General features: G+C 46.3%; 1 protein-coding gene across 1 annotated transcript in view; it reads left to right on the top strand.

Annotated features, from left to right (window-relative positions):
- Positions 1 to 15,615, top strand: part of ADAM19 (ADAM metallopeptidase domain 19) — a gene marked incomplete at its 5' end in the record, with an annotated part of 28,907 nt that extends 13,292 nt beyond the window's left edge. The window contains 17 exons of the mRNA XM_010153271.1: positions 17 to 82; positions 1,453 to 1,524; positions 2,343 to 2,509; positions 3,650 to 3,734; positions 3,978 to 4,117; positions 5,734 to 5,911; positions 6,597 to 6,686; positions 7,908 to 8,103; positions 8,373 to 8,481; positions 9,001 to 9,205; positions 9,736 to 9,816; positions 10,855 to 10,963; positions 11,068 to 11,203; positions 11,430 to 11,496; positions 12,045 to 12,257; positions 14,642 to 14,788; positions 15,541 to 15,615. Coding sequence (XP_010151573.1) covers positions 17 to 82; positions 1,453 to 1,524; positions 2,343 to 2,509; positions 3,650 to 3,734; positions 3,978 to 4,117; positions 5,734 to 5,911; positions 6,597 to 6,686; positions 7,908 to 8,103; positions 8,373 to 8,481; positions 9,001 to 9,205; positions 9,736 to 9,816; positions 10,855 to 10,963; positions 11,068 to 11,203; positions 11,430 to 11,496; positions 12,045 to 12,257; positions 14,642 to 14,788; positions 15,541 to 15,615 — 2,136 coding nt within the window. The remainder of the gene's footprint in view (positions 1 to 16; positions 83 to 1,452; positions 1,525 to 2,342; positions 2,510 to 3,649; positions 3,735 to 3,977; positions 4,118 to 5,733; positions 5,912 to 6,596; positions 6,687 to 7,907; positions 8,104 to 8,372; positions 8,482 to 9,000; positions 9,206 to 9,735; positions 9,817 to 10,854; positions 10,964 to 11,067; positions 11,204 to 11,429; positions 11,497 to 12,044; positions 12,258 to 14,641; positions 14,789 to 15,540) is intronic.
- Positions 15,616 to 16,969: the final 1,354 nt, after the last annotated feature.

The following is a 16,969-nucleotide window of genomic DNA, read 5'->3' as shown; positions in this document are numbered from 1 at the left end:
GTTGCTGCTGCCACAGGTGAAACGCGAGACTCTGCAGGCTACAAAGTACGTGGAGCTTCTGCTCGTGGCTGATTATGCAGAGGTAAGAGAAGGGATCCTGTAGTGCCAGGCCCAGAGCAATCATCCCACCTGCAGCATCTCTCTGGGCAGGGAGTGCAGATGGATCTCAACAGGTTTCCTCTTGCCATCCCGACAGTCCTACCCCCACCAGCAGTCAGGGAGAGCTGGGTCTTGGTCACTTTTGTCCTAGCAGCCATGACTCCTCTGCTGCCACTGACAGTCACTGTTGGCCAGCAGAGAGATGCAGGTTGTGGTTTGGCTGAAGGACTAGGGTTGGGGGTCAGTTCTTGCCTCCCGAGGTACCAGTGGTCAGCCCTGGTTATCAACAGGAGAGACTGCCTTCAGCCGAAGGCGAGTGACTTGCTCCTAAGTCCGCAGTACACTTAACCATGGTTGTCTTCTCCAGAGGTTATCCTCTGCTCTGAGCTGGTAGCAGATATATAAACAGACTTTTTCAAGGCTCCAGATCATACAGTAGGGATGAAAGAAACCCAGTGAAGTCAGCAATCCCTCCCCCACCCCCAGCCTGGACAGCACCCCAGACGCACTTACTGACAGTGCAAACCACGCAGGGTTCTGCTAATCATTTAATCTCCAGCACAGACGGGACTCAGGCTGGTCTATTCATTATTTACAACTTAAAACTCCAGTAGTGAAAGCCATGTAATGCTTTGGGCTATAATTTATTTTGAACAAAACTAGAGAGGCAGAACCTATTCCAACCTTCTCCATTAGGCAGCAGGATACCAGGGAAACTATGAGAAAACACGTCTGTACCCAGGAGCTGCCATATGTTGTTCACCATTTCCTGAGACAACCTGGGGCAGAGACTCTTGCAGTGTCGTTAGCTGCTCTACTGTGTTTACTGTCTCCCTTGCTAGAAGAGAAGTCCCAGGTTTTGCCATCTGTTAAATAAAAATCTAAACATTTTGCAACTTTAATGCCTTGAATCAGTTTGCTAAAATTAACTCATTAATTGCCAGGAGGTTTAAATAGGCAAATTCATTGGATGAGTGAGATGCATCCCGTTTGTTGGATGAGTGCGATGGGATGAGTGCTATGGCAGCCTTGACCTCAGACACGAAGCCCTGTTACCATGTATTTTACCTGGCAAATTTGTCAGTTCTTTGTCAGCCCCTGACTCTGGGGGGTCTGATAAGTTTCCTTTGCTCCACTGACTTACAGCCACCGTTTGAGTAACATTGCTGCAGTGGGATTCCAGGAATGAATTCTGAATATACCTGTACAGGTGGGCTTATAGTCAGATGTACAGTGAAGGATGGGCTTCACTCGATAGTTACCTTCTTATTCCCAGAGTAATGTGTCTTGTTTTAACACGTTTCAGCTCTTCCTAGTTGCCTTTGTGCTGTCTGACATGTTCATTTTGTTCAGTTTCAGAAGCATCACTTCAGCATTGAAGCAACAAGGCTTAAATTAGTGGAGGCTGCTAATTACGTAGATAAGGTGAGATCAGGTGTGTGTGAAGTGAGGAAAGCAAAGTCCAACTCGTGCATTATGAGAATAATTGTGTCAGAGGAATACTGCCTTCTTGGGAGAGGGAATAATGTTTTAACAGTTCTCCCCAGTGACATGGGGAGTGGAGAGCACTGAACAATTCTGTTGTTGGATATCTGGGGTGGGGTGAGGGAATCTCCATTCCTTACCTTGGAGCCAGAATGAGCACCCTTGTGTTTTAATACATCTCTGTATTAACTATGTTACATGAATACTGCTTTTTGACAAGGGACTAGGGCATTCACTTTACACTGTAGAAATCTTGGCAAGTAGAGGTGGAAGAAGCCTTCAGAGATCACCTTTGCAGTGGTACTCACTGCTGCTGAATTAAATGTCTCAACTTTTTAGACCTACTTCCTTCATACTCCCCTTAAACTCCTTCCACTGCTCCCTTCACACCCCAACCATGAAGACTTGACGTGTTTGTATTTGATGTGGGCAGCAGATTATGTCCTTCCTCTTTTCAGGAATTTTGACATATCTAAAGATAAAAATTATCTCAGTCTCCAGCTTCTGTTTTCTAGATTCACTCATTTAAAAAATGAAAGTTCAGTGTTTCTAGTTCAATGAGTTTAGGTTTGTGGGTGGTGCACATTTCCCTCTGCAGAGCTGTGGAGCCAGATTGCAGTGTGTTTCCAGAGAGAACATCTTCTCTGGACATGTGTATCTGTAGGAGCATTTAGCAGGGTTTAGATACAAGATTTAAATGACAGTAAAATAAATAAGTGGTGCTCATTTTGTCATCTCTTTTGCTTCCTGTATCTTAGTTTTACAGATCCCTGAATATCCGGATTGCCTTGGTGGGACTGGAGATCTGGAGTAATTGGAATAAATGCGATGTAACCGAGAACCCCTACTCCACCCTGAAGTCCTTTCTGGCCTGGAGTAGCAAGGAGCGGGCACACAGAAAACATGATAACGCCCAACTAATCACGTAGGTTTATTTCTCCTGAAATATTCTCCTGTTTGGGTGGATGAGAAATCAGTACGTGAGATTACACGGTTCCAAGATTCAGAGTGGCACATTTATGTGGTGACTGTGTGGCCAGCATTAAGCTTTGGCACCGAGAGCACAATAACCTTAGGAGAAGTGGAGGTCCCAGGCTATGCAGCAGTCTCCATACACAAGCACCAAAGTGCATCAGCTTATTGTGTGTGTGTGTCACAGGCGGCTGCACATGATCTGTCACAGCTACATATACAATTTCAGGAAAATCTGAGTCATAAGCAACACCTGTAACGGGGAGTTAAGCCCTTTGCAGAAGACATTTGTTCTTAACTCATCCCTCTGAGACACGGGCAGCACGGTGCTGGGAGCTAGCTGATGATCTGTGGCTCATGCTACTGACCTCATTAGGGCCAGTAGCTATGGCCAGATGTCATTGGATGAAAAATTTGCAGCAATCCTTAGACCTCCTTACCTCTCCCATGGTAATTCATCCACCAGTAAACAGGGGTGAGTCAGAAGAGAGACCTGTAGGACTGAACTGCATAGATGCAATGCCTTTTCCCTTGTTTGTTTGTTTGGGGTTTTTTTCCCTTTAACATTACTATATTTCACCTTCACCTAGTCATGTCCTGAGCACGATTTTCAAGGCTCCCATTTCAGACATGCTATCAGGGATGGTGCAGAATTCCAGCTTGCCAGGCAGGAACCGAGTGTGGCTGCATCTCAAAGGTGTTATCTAGTCCTCTGACAAATCCTTGAGTCCCAGGCTGGCAAATAGCAGGCTTAAGGTAAATTAAGTGTTTGGATCCTTAATTGGGTATTGTTTCAAAAATAGTATTTTCTGTGCTTGTTGCAAAGCTCAGGGGAAGCACTTTTTGGCACCAGACCATTATGAAGAATAGGATTGGCTGGTTGGCCCATAAAACAGAATAGTAGCCAAAGAAAAATAGGTCTGAGGGCTTTGTAGCTCTGCTATAATGTCCTGTACTTGAAGATACGATAAAGAAAATGTATTCACCCGATGCTGTGGATATGTATAAAGCTGTGGACTGCAGGATACATTACTCTGCCTTGCCTTCTCAAGTGCCTTGGTGACATTTCATGGTCTTTTTGGGTTGATTTTAGGGGTGTGCCCTTCCAAGGTACCACAGTAGGCTTGGCTCCTGTGATGGCCATGTGTTCTGAGTTCCAGTCAGGAGGAGTAAACATGGTAAGCAATTGCTAATGCCTAATATGATGTTTCTTGCCAGCAGTATGTAGGACAGATGCCTCCTAAAGATCAGGAAGAAAGTATTTCCCATGAAGGCCTCTAGCTCATGCGCTCATAGGCAGGAATACCTTCAATAGATGTTTTCTACATGTAGCAATGAGAAGTGTCACTTATCCCGTTGACTCAGAGGTGCACAGGACGGGCACAAGTGAAATGCTGACTTGCCTCTTTGACCTTGCACAGGATCACTCTGATAATGCCATTGGTGTTGCTGCTACCATTGCCCATGAGATGGGACACAATTTTGGCATGAATCACGATTCGGCTGGCTGCTGTACTACCCCTGCAGAAGACGGAGGCTGCATCATGGCTTCTGCAACCGGGTGAGTCCGTCAGACAGATGCAAAGGGCTTTGTTACAAGAGCATTGGTGGGATAAGAGCTAGAAATGCAGACTGAAGGTGGGTCTGCTGCTGCCTCTTGGAGGCAGTGTGTTTATGGAGAAAATACTGCTGGGCAAACCCTGGCTCACATATCAGTAGCAATTTGCTAAACTCCCAATGAACTTACTTCGTCCGAGATTGGCTTTAGGTGATGTAGGACCTGGCAGCATTTAGAAGTGGAGCTCTAAACTGTCAGGTAAAAAGGAAAATTTTCTTATCTTCTGTCCTGAGAGGCTGTCTCAGGACTCCTCTAACCCCTCATCTCTGAGTTTGTGCTTCCCAATGGGTCCTACCAAATGATCCATCACACCAAAGCAAGTGCAGTGTATATATGCACACATCTGCCTGCAAAACCTGCACTGCCTACTGCCAGCAAGTACAGAGAAACGAGGGGTGACCAGAACATGTGTGACCTTGGCATGTGCAGGTTTACAGGGGTTTTGTTTCTCTGTTGCACACTAACAGATGTGTAGATAGATAGTTGATACGGTTTCTAAAGCATCTCAGGCTAAAGATAATGTGAGCATAATGTGGTAATGAGGAAAAACGACTGCTTTAGGAAAGAACTGACTTGTTGCAAGGCACAGCGATAGGGCTGTATTTCTGAGTCAGGAGACATGAACATAGATCAACTGCATGTTGTCTTAAGAATACTGCTTGGTTTCAGTGAGCCACAGAAAGCCTGTGTTTAAAAGGGAAGACATAGCTGGCCTGAGGGAAAGGAGAAGCGAGACTGACTCTGGAAACCCACAGGGATTCCAGAGCTCATTTTGGATGAGGAACCACAACAGCTTCCATATTTCAGTCACGTAAAAACACTCACTGAACCCATTCACTTAAAGCCACATTCCCTGTCTCCTCAAGCCTTCTTTCTTGGGGTTTAGCAAGTTTTAACAAAATTTTCTCCATAGCTACATTCTTTTACATGCATGATTTCCTTCAATAAAGAAAAAAATTTGGGTGAGAAGTGGAAACATAGTGGCATGAGAGAGGAACATGAATGTACATACATACAGTCATATATAGAGAGTGCATAGGTTCTGGCACTGTAGCAACAGAAATTAATAATTCATGTAACAGAAAATGATCACAGCCTTTGCAAGGAGGCAGTAGATAGGAAAAAGAAAATATTATTTTTATCAGTTAAATTCACAAATAGTTATTCACGGTCCAAGTGATGGATTCTCAGGTATGTTCAAGCAGAATTTGGAACAAGCTGCAGCTTCAGTATTGAGCAGGGAAGGACCACTGTACATCTCAGCTGTCAAAGCCGAATCTAACTCAACTTATTTTTCTTTCAATAAGGTTTGTTTTTTAAGGCTGGTATATCACTAGACAGTCTTGCAGTGCAATCTCACCTTATCTTCAAATGGAATCCAGATGGATCTGATTTGGAACAGGCACACAAAATCACGATCTGCTTTTCCACAATTTCATAGACTTCAGAGAAGGACCCGTGCCCTTTGACACGTGTCAGGATTTGCATGTGCTCATTTTTGGTTCTCTCAAGCATTGCCTGGATCTGTCATGATGTTTTTCTACACTGTCCGTATTCAGGCACCCATTCCCCAAGGTGTTCAACCAGTGCAATAGAAAAGAGCTGGAGAAGTATCTGCAGTCTGGTGGAGGGATGTGTCTCTCCAATATGCCGGATACCAAAAAAATGTATGGTGGGAAGAAATGTGGAAATGGCTACTTGGAAGAGGGGGAGGAGTGTGACTGTGGAGAGGTGGAGGTAACAATTGTTCAGATCCAACCATTTGGGGTTTAGTGGGACACAGTGATTTTATTATGTATTTTGCAAATGCAGTTATGCGATGTGTAAACAGCTGTTGTTTGTGCAGGAGGTATGCATACCTTCCCTGTACGTAAAGGCATACACCATGTAAATCAAGGTTGTAAGTATCACGTCTAACTAAATTTACAGTGCGTAGTACAGTGCATCCCAGAACTCAGGGATGGTGTAATCCATGGTTGAACACAAGTGAAGAAAAATTCATTTAAAAATGAAATGAAAAAGTGATCTTAGATGTTGCAGTTTCATGTGTAACTTCACTTTACCTGCGGCTCCATTCTTGGTAACGATAGGGCTTCTCTTAGCACTGCATCTCGCTTCTCCAAATCTGTATTTTGACTAATAAGACAAAAGGGAGCTGGAACAAGCAGCCCAGGCTTGATGTAATGAGCACAGCCTATAGTATCCAGTCAGTCTGTCAGAGGGTGTAATTATGCAGCACTGTATTTCAGCACATGCCGAAATCGGTATCGTGAACATATTGTGGAAGGAAGGCTGTTGCTTCGTTTGCATGTTATTCATCGTGTACGAGAACAGATGAGCCTCAGCCTCACACTTCGATGCTCTGTCACGTTCTTGTCTGGATCATCTGCCTTATAACCTGCTGCATCTCACTGTCTCCTAGGAATGCAACAACCCCTGCTGCGACGCCAGCACCTGCTCCCTGAAGCTGGGTGCTGAATGTGCCCATGGCAGCTGCTGTCATCAGTGCAAGGTGGGATCTCTGGGTTTTCCTAAGAGTGGAGAGGGCATAACAGTGGTGGAAGCATGAGGCTGAAAAATGGAGGGGAAGGGGGAGCAAAAAGAGCCATATGTAGAGTTCAGCTCCTCACCTGCAAGCAACATGGTCTGATTTTTTCGGTACAAGACCTACGAGTGCAGTCAAACTAGAGGGGTCCTTTCTTCTAGCTGACTGATTTAACTGACTCCTGTGACAGCTTAAGGTGAGCTGTGAATGTCGCTGGAATGAAGTCACACTGCCTCTCCTGAACCCTTAGGGGTGGCATGACTCAGAATGAATATTTCTCTCCTTTGTCTCTAGAAAAAGTCTAAACAGAGCTCTTAGAGCAACCACGTCCTCTGAGGATTAGGCTGGATTCTGTCTTTGCTCTGAACCTCTTTTCAGGGGTGCGGTTGAATTCCTTTAGGTGCTTGCTGAAGACGTGCTAGCAAGGAGGATTGTATACGAGTGGCCACGATCATTTGAAATCTCAGCTTTCCTTATAGGGGCTGGTTAAGATCTCAAGCTTTGACAGCAAATGAACTCGAAAATGAACACAGGCAAACATCTCTCTTAAGCTTTTTTTGTGTTTGCACATTGACTGCGTGCTGTTACTGACCTATCCTGAGCATGTGGAAAACAGTTTTTGAGAATCCACATGGGCTCACTCCTTTCACAAGAGACTTGGAAAAACCTCCTGGATGTAACTGTGTGTGTCCTTGCGTTTCCATGTCCGTGGTGCGCAGGACAGGGATGAACTGGGCAAACTCGTAAGCAATGGAGACATAAGCTGAGCATTAGGAGAATGTCTCCAGCAGAAATGACAGGCGAACACTGAAACTTCCCAAACAGGGAGGGTTTTGAGATTAGATTACACAAACATCTGTCGGAAATGGTTTAGGTAAATCAGATCCTACCCTAGAGTAGAGGGAGATGGATCGGTGTCCCCTTGAGATGTGGCAGCCTTATTTGCTGTGCATGATCTCATCGTTACCCAGGGAAGGGATCCAGTCATTAATTTGATTCTACACAGCTCACCCAGTTAATGACGTTACAGAGTTATTTGAATCACTGCTGACCTCAAGAAACCTACGACAAGGTGGATGAAGAGACGCGTGCAAGATGTTTTTCTTATCTACAGGGAGATAATGTGCAGACATGAAACCACAAAGAGCCAAGCAATAATTCAATTTTTTTCCCCTTGTATCCTTTTAGCTGATGTCTCCGGGAACTCTCTGCAGGGAAGGATCAGGACTCTGTGACCTCCCAGAATACTGCACTGGCGAGTCACCGTTTTGCCCCCCCAACTCTTACCAAATCGATGGGGCATCCTGCGACGGAGGAAAGGCCTATTGCTACAGTGGCATGTGTCTCACGTATAAAGACCAATGCGTGCAGCTGTGGGGGCCTGGTAAGGACACTACCTGCAGTGAAATACGTTGTCCTTTGAACAGGCAATATTATGTGGCATCCTACTATTATTCACACTGTGTAAGGCAGTAGTACCTTCCATACCCATTATCAGTGGCAAAGTTTGAGGAGCCTTTTCTCCTTGGAGGAGGCAGCAAAAATTTCCTATGCTCAAACAATCCCAGAGAAAGAATAACAGAGTGGTTGGCATGGGGTGAGATGGGCTGCCAGGCTCCGCAGGAATCGGCCATGTGAATCTCTTCCATCCAGGAGCAAGGCCAGCACCAGACGCCTGCTTTGAGAAGGTTAATGCCGCTGGAGACATCTACGGGAACTGCGGGAAGGATATGTACGGCAACTACAGGAAGTGTGAGATGAGGTAGAAAGCAGAATGGCAGCCAAGAGTTGCTCTTTGGGGACGATGTTTTTGTATATGACAAAATTATGAGCCAGTATATAAAACTGATCCATGGTTTGGTTTCACTCCCTCCATCCACCTTCTGGGAAAGCAGCTACATCCTAGTCAGACTTAGAGCCCTTACGACTGAGGCTTTAAATTTACCATTTTCCCCGTCTTTTGCATTTTAAAACATCTAGTTGATATTTTCTCAAAGCAATAGGATTTTCAAATCTGTCAGCTAAAATGTAGCTTTTTAACTGAGACAAGAATTTCTTTGTCTTATCTGTGATTTTGTTGAGGCTGGCCTACCCATGGGGACAGGGAAATGGTACCATCAGTACCCATCAGACAGTGTTGCTTGGGCTGGCTCTTGGGAGGTGCTTGCTCTTTTGCCATTGGACAATGACTCAACACTGCTTTAATTTACATGTAGAGCTGATGCCTGCAAAACATTCAGCAAGGCAGAAATAATCACTCTATCCTTTCCCTTGAAATCAGGGATGCTAAATGTGGGAAGATCCAGTGCCAGAGCTCTGCTTCCAAACCCCTGCAGTCCAATGCAGTGGCCATAGACACAACCATACGCACGCAGAGGACGGAGCTGAGGTGCCGAGGGACCCATGTGTACAGATCTGATAGTGAAGAAAAGGAGATGCTGGATCCTGGCTTGGTGCTGACGGGAACGAAGTGTGGGAGCCATCATGTAGGTACAGTCCTGCCTGTAATGGCTTGGAGAGGTTCAGGTTTCTATCTGGAAAGTGCTTTGTGGTTATCAAGCCATTCATTTCTTATGCCTGATGCTTTTCTAGGGGATCGTTATGTTTGTGAGAAAAATAATTTCTTAGAGGTTTCTGAGAAGCAGTGGAAGAATATACACCTTAAGACTTTGCCAGTTGAAGTCCAGGGCAAGTGCTAAATTTGGGATTCACTAGTTGGTAGAGGTTGTCTTTCTAGACATAACTAGAAATCAACACCTGAGAGCTACTTCAGAGACTTGGCACATGGGTGCAGCCAAACTACCAACATCTGAGCTCCTACTCCTCTCTTTGATGCACATTAGCTGGGATTTAGGGTAGTGATTGAATGTTTGCTTGGGAACCAGGCTGACTTCATGGCCTGTTGTCCTGCCCTGGGTATTGCCAAGGTGTCTGAGACCCTGCAAATCACAAAATAAGACAAGGCAGTATGGTGCATAACCCAAAGATCTAACGCTTTGGGATCCTTTTTCTGCAGGTTTGCTTTGAGGGACGCTGCCAGAACACATCCATCATCTTTGATTCTGAAAGCTGTAGCAAGAAGTGCCACGGGCATGGAGTAGGTGTCCTCCTTTTCAACTCCATTTCAGACTGAAGCAGGATGGGCTGCCATTCATCTGCGGATGGCTGTTCAGCTCAGTTCTGATACCACGCTTAGGTTTGCTCTGGACCTCTGCTTCTTGATTATTAATTTGCACATTCCTTTCATGTTTGGTGCATTTTCTGATCTGTGGGTGTCTCTTTGACATAGGATTTAAGGAGGTCTACATGAGGGATATCAATTGCAATAGATGAAAAACAAGAAGGGGTAATTTTACAGAAAGATGTTCTGGGCCTAGTTTAGATTGAATTAAAAAAAAAAAAATCTTACTGAGGGAAAAGAATAGTAAAAAGCCATGTTTAGAACAGTTTATCCCAAACTGTGCTCTGCTGTGTCCTCAGGGGATGGAAAGAAAAGCTGGTGAGAATTTTTTATACCTTTTGCTAATGTTTGTGGCACAAAACATCAGCATCTCTCCATCCAGTTGGGCAATGAAGAGGAGTGATAAATACAGCAGTGTGTGCCTCCTTCAGCAGCCTGGGAGGCTCCATCATGTACCTGACAAGGAGAGGGACTTGCCCTGCTCTTTCTTTCCCAGTCTGCTTCATTTCTTAGGATCCATGAAGCTGTAGGAAGAGATTGTCAGCTATTCCACAGAATCAAATTAAATGCTACAATTAGCAGAGGACATCTCTAATTGGAGGAATCATCCCCCTTCCAAGTGCTGCCTAAATGATAAAACAAAGTCATAAACCTAAACAATAAGACTTGTATCCTTCAGTTTAGAGATAGGAACTAGAGAAAAGCATTTTGAAATGCTGCTTTTCTCCTGATTCCAGGTTAGTACACTTCAGCTGAAAACCCTTGTCTTTTGGAGAAAGGGAGAATTTCTGTGGAAGTAAAAGGCACTTTCATTCCCTGAAAAGAAAATATTTCTAGGCCCTTAACTCCCTATATATGCCATCAAGAGTTTCTTCTTTAAGCAAAGGCTTAATTTTTTTATCTTGCAGTTTCTTCAGGAGCTGGCATTAATATCTCTGATTCTTCCCGCTCTAGGTCTGCAATAACAACAAGAACTGCCACTGCAACCAGGGGTGGGCCCCTCCGTTTTGCAGCAAGCAGGGGAGGGGAGGAAGCTTGGACAGTGGTCCCCCCATGCCCGAAGGTGAGTGGGACCAACCGTGCTAAGGTGGCACTTCAGAAGGGCTTGAGTTGTCTTGGGGAGCAGGGAGTTTTCCACTCAACTGACTCTGCTTTTCTTGCCCTTAGGCCCTTCAGCGGTCGTGATAACTCTCGCCATCCTGGCTCCTATTCTGCTTCTCATTGGAATCATGTTTTTAGTCTATTATCTGAAATGCTGGAATAAATTTGTCATCTGTTCCCTAAAGAAGACCCCGCAGTTCAGGTAAATTGTCACTGCTGTTACTTGTCTGCTTGTATCCACCCCTTCTCACTGTCAGGGCAGAAGAGAAATTGGAAAGGCTGTGAGAAATACAACTGAATCCGTTTGTTGGTATAGTCGGCATTTGCCTCTAATTTTTTTTACTGCAGTTAAAATATGAAAAACAGAGCAAAGAAAACGGAGAAAATGCATAAAGGAAATAACTCTCTTTTCTTTCTGTCATTGTCAGTGACACCGCTGGAAATGGGCATGCAAACCCTGCCTTCAAGTTGAAAACCCCCCAGGAGCAGAGGAAGGTAGGGGCAAGTGACCTTCTGCTTCCCTGGGGAGAGGCCCAGCTGCCCTGCGATGGGGGATGTGGTTCCCTCTCACGCTGCGGTTAGGGAATGGGTTTTTCAAAGGATGGGAAAAACACAGAGACATCCCCCAAGGCTGAAACCCAGTGATAACCGAATGTAGCATCTATTTCTAGCCACTTCTTTAAAGGTGGGAGCTGGGTTTAACCAGGCCTGTGTGGCCACTTGTCTCTCCTCGTAGATTCTCTCCTGTCACAACCCCCTCTCAAACTTGCAAACACTGGATTTATTTGCAAGCATCACTTACAGTGGTAATGCCTGAATTACTCTGTTCTCTTGTTTCCCATTTCTGCCTCATGATCCCAAATTGTCCCAGTCTCTGTAACCAACACACACTAGACACACACAACACATACCGGTGCTGCAGGCAAAGGTTTTACTGTGTGACCCAAACACCTCATGCAGACCCTCAAAAGCGTAACAGAGGGTAAAAAGGTGGTTTGAAGTGGAAGTATCTAACTCCTGGGATTTGTGGATCTTCTGCACAGGTGATTGGCGTCCCTGAAATCCCTTCGAAACCACCTCCCCAGCAAGTTCCGGGGCTCCGAATAAACACGCAGCAGCCCTCTGCCTTCTCCACCAGCTACAGCGGTGTGGGGCGTCCCGCCAGCCCAGCGCAGCTGGCACCCACGAAGGACGTTGCCCGGCGGATACCCCCGAGCAGGCCTGCACCTCCTGCTCCCAAACCCCCCACCACTCAGGTACGGAGCCATGCTGCCGTCCTGCAGAGGCGGTTTGGTGGGAGGTTTGCTCTGAGTGGGGATGGTGAAGCCTCTCGAGCCCTGGTTGGCATTACCGTGCTCACGGGTGCGTGCTCCATCTCGCCGCAGGACCGCTGGCAGCCTTGCCTTGCGGTGTAGCTGGCAGTGACCGTGCTGGGTGCTAGCATGCACCTCTACTCTTCATTCAGGTCCCCCGATACCTCTGACCTGGACCTGGAGTCAGGTAGCTTGGATCATAAAGCAACATTCACTTTACCAAGGTCATCTAAACATGTTTTTTAGCTGCAAATCAACTAGATAATTTGCCAGGAACAAAAGGGCTGTACAGATTTTTTCACTAAGCAAGCCTAGCAAAGCTCCTCTTAGCATTTATATGTATTTTAGCTCCTGGAAACAAACTCTTCTGAGATTAGCAGTCAGTGCTGAGTACAGGATCCCCATTCCTTGGGATGTTCCCCCGGGTATATTCCATTTCGCCATTCCTGGACTGAAGCCTCAGGAGCCTCAGACAAGTTTAGATGTGGAGCAGAAATGGACCTTTAGCGTGTTGCATAGGAAACATTAGACTTATCCCAGACTAACCCCATGTTTTGTGAGCACCCTAGCCGTGAGGCTATTGTGATGGTTATAAGGAAAGGGTATTGATTTACTTCTCTTGTTGGCAATTTTGTTTTAAGCTTAGTACAGACCCCACATTCTTATGGAAAATATGGCAAATCACTCAGACTCACTTAAACACATTTTAACAAAACAGTTCCCTACTAGCTTTTTTAGGTTAGAGCCAGCAAAGAAGCAAAGGGCTCAGTGATGGGGGATAGCAGGAGGCTGGCTCCAAGGCAGTCTCTCTCTGAAGGATACAGAGGAAAACAAACCAAAAATATTTTAGTGAATGGGATTTGTTTCTAAATCCATTGTTCCTGTGAACAGCCTCAGGAAAGAAAACTGAAACAAAAGCAGGAAGCTGACTGTAGTCAATAAGGAATAGGTATCCTTCCCAGCTGGTTGTTGACAGATTCCCCACGACCTCCATTGTGTTCCCCCGCAACATATCCAGTCTCTTTACATCAGTCAGACCTACTAGATGGGACACTTTTCCTAGGATTTCCAAAAGAAAGCTTACCATTTCTGGGTTGGAGGAGAGCCACAAGATGTAGAAGGTCAGGGGAAGTCATTAATTTCACTGTTTGCTAGTGACAGTGTCCTTCCTAGATGTTTGCAGTATCTGCCAGATTTGCTCTTTTGCTATTCCTATAGGAGCTCTTTGGATGCAGTTGTTGGTGGGATTTAGTCTGCCTTGTCCTTCCTGCAGTCACAGGGCAGGGTCCTTGGAGAGCCATAGATCCCCAAGCATCGGCGGATGCAGACATCCAGCATCACATTTATGCATAGTCTAAGGAGACTGCAGGGTTTTTGGGTGCCCTCCAAGTCGTGAGTGCAGCTGTGTTTATTAAATCAACACCTGTAAGCCAGCGACTTAGCAGAGAGACTAAGCAACAGCAGGCGGTTAGTTCTTGTGTGGGTACCTTCTCCCCAGGGGAACGCTTTACACTGAAATTCATGAGACGAATGGAAAAACAATGCTCTGAGTATCCTATTAGGGACAGCTGTGTGCACGAACAGAGTAACAACTGGTTGATAGTGGGTGCAGGGCTGCTTGTGTTTGTACGAGCACATGTACATACATGTATATGGGGTTTATGGGCATTATATGGGCAGTCATGTAGTGAGTGTATGTGTGTGAAACTTGCTTCCAACCTGAACTGCATCAATAATGGGGCTAATTAAAAGGCTCTGGAACATAGCTTCCTTATTACTTCCAAAATTCAAGGCTTAAAGCTTCTGGATCCTCTAGTAGCCAGAATATGACATGCTCTCAGCCTGCAGATCCATTTAGGAGGCAGAGCAAGGTAACCCTGTTACGCTGTTTGTTAGTTCTCAGTTTGAAGCCAGCTGCCCAGCAGCCTAAGGCTATCCGGTCTTCACGAAGCTTGATAGGTGAAAAACCCATACATGATGAAAACCACTAATCATAATACAATAAGCAGTAGAAGCAGCCAACTGTGGTCCCTCCTTGCTTCAGAGAGGGAGAGGTCTTTGTCTGTATCCCTTCAGTCCTTTGTCTCAGGCAGGGATGCTACAGGCCAAGTTGTGATGGGGACTCCTGCCCAGTCCGTAAGGCTTCTCCTGTTTTTCATCACACAGCCATTAGATGTAATATCCCTGGGGCTAACTCCAAACCAGAGACGTTGAGGTGTGCAGCTGCATACCCAACCTGCTGTCTCACACTTACAAAAAATTATTTCTGTTTTCAGGTCAGGCATCTCTCCAGGCCAAGAATTCAAAACTGTTTCTTTCTTGTGTAGGATATTTCCAGGCCCCGGCCACCCCAAAGAGCTCTGCCAGCTAATCCCGTCCCAGCCAGACCCAGAGCCTGGCCGGGGAGCAGCCCTGCCATCTCACTGCCTCCTGCACACCCCAGAACCCCAGGACAACTCCAGCCTGCGGCAGAGGTAGGCACTAAGTGTGGTGATGGGAAGCACAGCAGTGTCCCCTCACCACCAGGGAATAAAACTACTCTGAAGGGAGTGACCTCGCTGTCATCTGGCAAAACACCTTCCATGATGGTTGGAAACAAAGGCTGTTGGGTTCGTTGACTTTATTGCAGGGCCCGCTGTTTTTACCTGCTCCTTATTAATTGTTTACTAAGTTAAGCAAAACAGTTAATTCAGCCCTCCACATCCCTGAGCACTTCCTCAGATAAAACATTTGTGTGAGTGGGGTGAGCAATGAGGGTGTGTGTGACCCACAAGAGCTGCAAAACAGGAAGGTCCACACAAGACTTGAGGACCCCAGGTAAGGAAGAGGAACCCTCTCCATCCTCTCTAGCCATGGCTAAGGAGATGCTTTATCTGCAGGGAGTGTTTCCCAAACGTGTCCTTAATAAGGGACTTTGAGTCGCTGAGCTCAGCTCCCTGCACCTGGACCCCTTACACAAAACACCTCCACCCCACACACCACATGTGCTGCCTTCAGCTGACAACATACTTGAGGTTAGCTCTAAAAAATGGAAAATACTGCATGAACTTCATCGTGCTACTGGTGTGAGAGTTTCCTACGTGATGCATTAGGGCATGAATGCATGTGAATGGGGATAGGCTTCCTCTGGCCCACTGTACCATCAGCTCCGGGGGAGGGAGAGGGCAGCGTGTGCTCTGTCATCCATCGGTGCTCATCCCTCTCTCTTTTCTTCCGTCTCACGCAGAATACTGGCATCAGGACAGCTGGAGCAGCCAACGCCTTGAAAGCGGGACAGGCGGGCTCCCGTGGACACTCATGAAGCAGTCTGTTCCCAGCTGGCTCTGACCTTTGCAGGGGACTGGATGGCCTTCATCACCCAACAAACCATTCACAGCCACAGACAGTGCCTGGGTTCCTCTCCTCTAGCCTCCCTTGTTTCCTGCGTGACTCTGTTGAGCTGCAGCCAGGCTTGGCAGGAGCACCCCAGGAACTGCACCGGTACATGCCACGCTGAACTCAATCCCCCCTGCTGATAGCCTTTTGCATAGAGGGGATGACTTGTTTATACGGTATTTAAATATTATTGTGCAATATCCAGTGCAGGGATGGGGTCATGGCTTCACATGTTTTTAATCAAGTTATTTAAGTGTTACCAGGGAGAAAAAGCTGTGAGTGCAGGTGCTGGCCCTGATGGGCTTTCATGTGAATCCCAGCGCTGTTGGCTTCCTCAGCCCATCCGCGCAGCTGCAGGAGCATACGTTGGTGCTACACAGAAACCGCTGTCTCTTGGGAGAGCAGGAGGCAGCCCTTGATAACTTCTTTCAGCTTCTTCTCAGTTTACAATGAGTGGCAAGTGGGGCCACAACAGGGAGCAAAGTTAATTTGTGGATTTTGATTAGTTTTAATAGATTGTTTTTCCCATATAAACGTCTTCAGCAACAGTGGTGCAACCTGTCTGTCCCCCAGCACTCATCTTGCCTCTGTGCTGTAAGACCCAACGGCATCCCCAGGGTGGCCTCTGCGCTCTTTATCCGTGTCCCTGGGACACAGTCAAGGTACGACAGGGAAACTCTCTGGCCAGGCAAACGGCCAGAAGGAAGCTCAGCAAAAGGCAGTGCTGAAACCTCCTCTCCAGCATACGGTACCGCGGATGATCCGTAGGCGCTTGGGCACGTGTCTCCTCAGGCATCGGTCTGTGCTGAGCAGTGATGCAGCACGGGCTGTCTGCTCCCCGTACCAGTGGGAAACCCACCGTAACGCTGCCCAGCTGGTCAGGCAGCAGCAACGTTCATGTGACACATGGTGCTTTTGTAGGGCAGCTCATTCACTCCCCAAGTTTTTTCTCCAGGACGTGGATGGAGGGAGATGTCTGTGTGCACTTTAAGCAGCTGATGGTTCTGACCCTTAGGACCCTCCCTTATGAATTTGGGTTTGGTTCTTTTATTTTCTCCTGATGTTTTTAGCCTTTTGGAAATTTTTTCTTAGGATTTTAAATTATGACCTTTTGTTATACCAATTTTTTTTTTTCTTTGAAATGACTTCTGAGGAGAACACAGGGAATTCTGCAGCTATGGTTTACAGTAACAGTGCTGTTGTGTCAGATTTATTATGGAAAATCTTCATAGAAAGAATGTGATTGCCGCTGCGCATGTAAGAAATGCATTACTGGCATA

The sequence above is a fragment of the Eurypyga helias genome, unplaced genomic scaffold (assembly GCF_000690775.1).
Source record: "Eurypyga helias isolate BGI_N326 unplaced genomic scaffold, ASM69077v1 scaffold32186, whole genome shotgun sequence".
Taxonomy (NCBI): domain Eukaryota; kingdom Metazoa; phylum Chordata; class Aves; order Eurypygiformes; family Eurypygidae; genus Eurypyga; species Eurypyga helias.
Note: the sequence above shows the minus strand (reverse complement) of the source record. Positions and strands in the feature narration are given on the sequence as shown.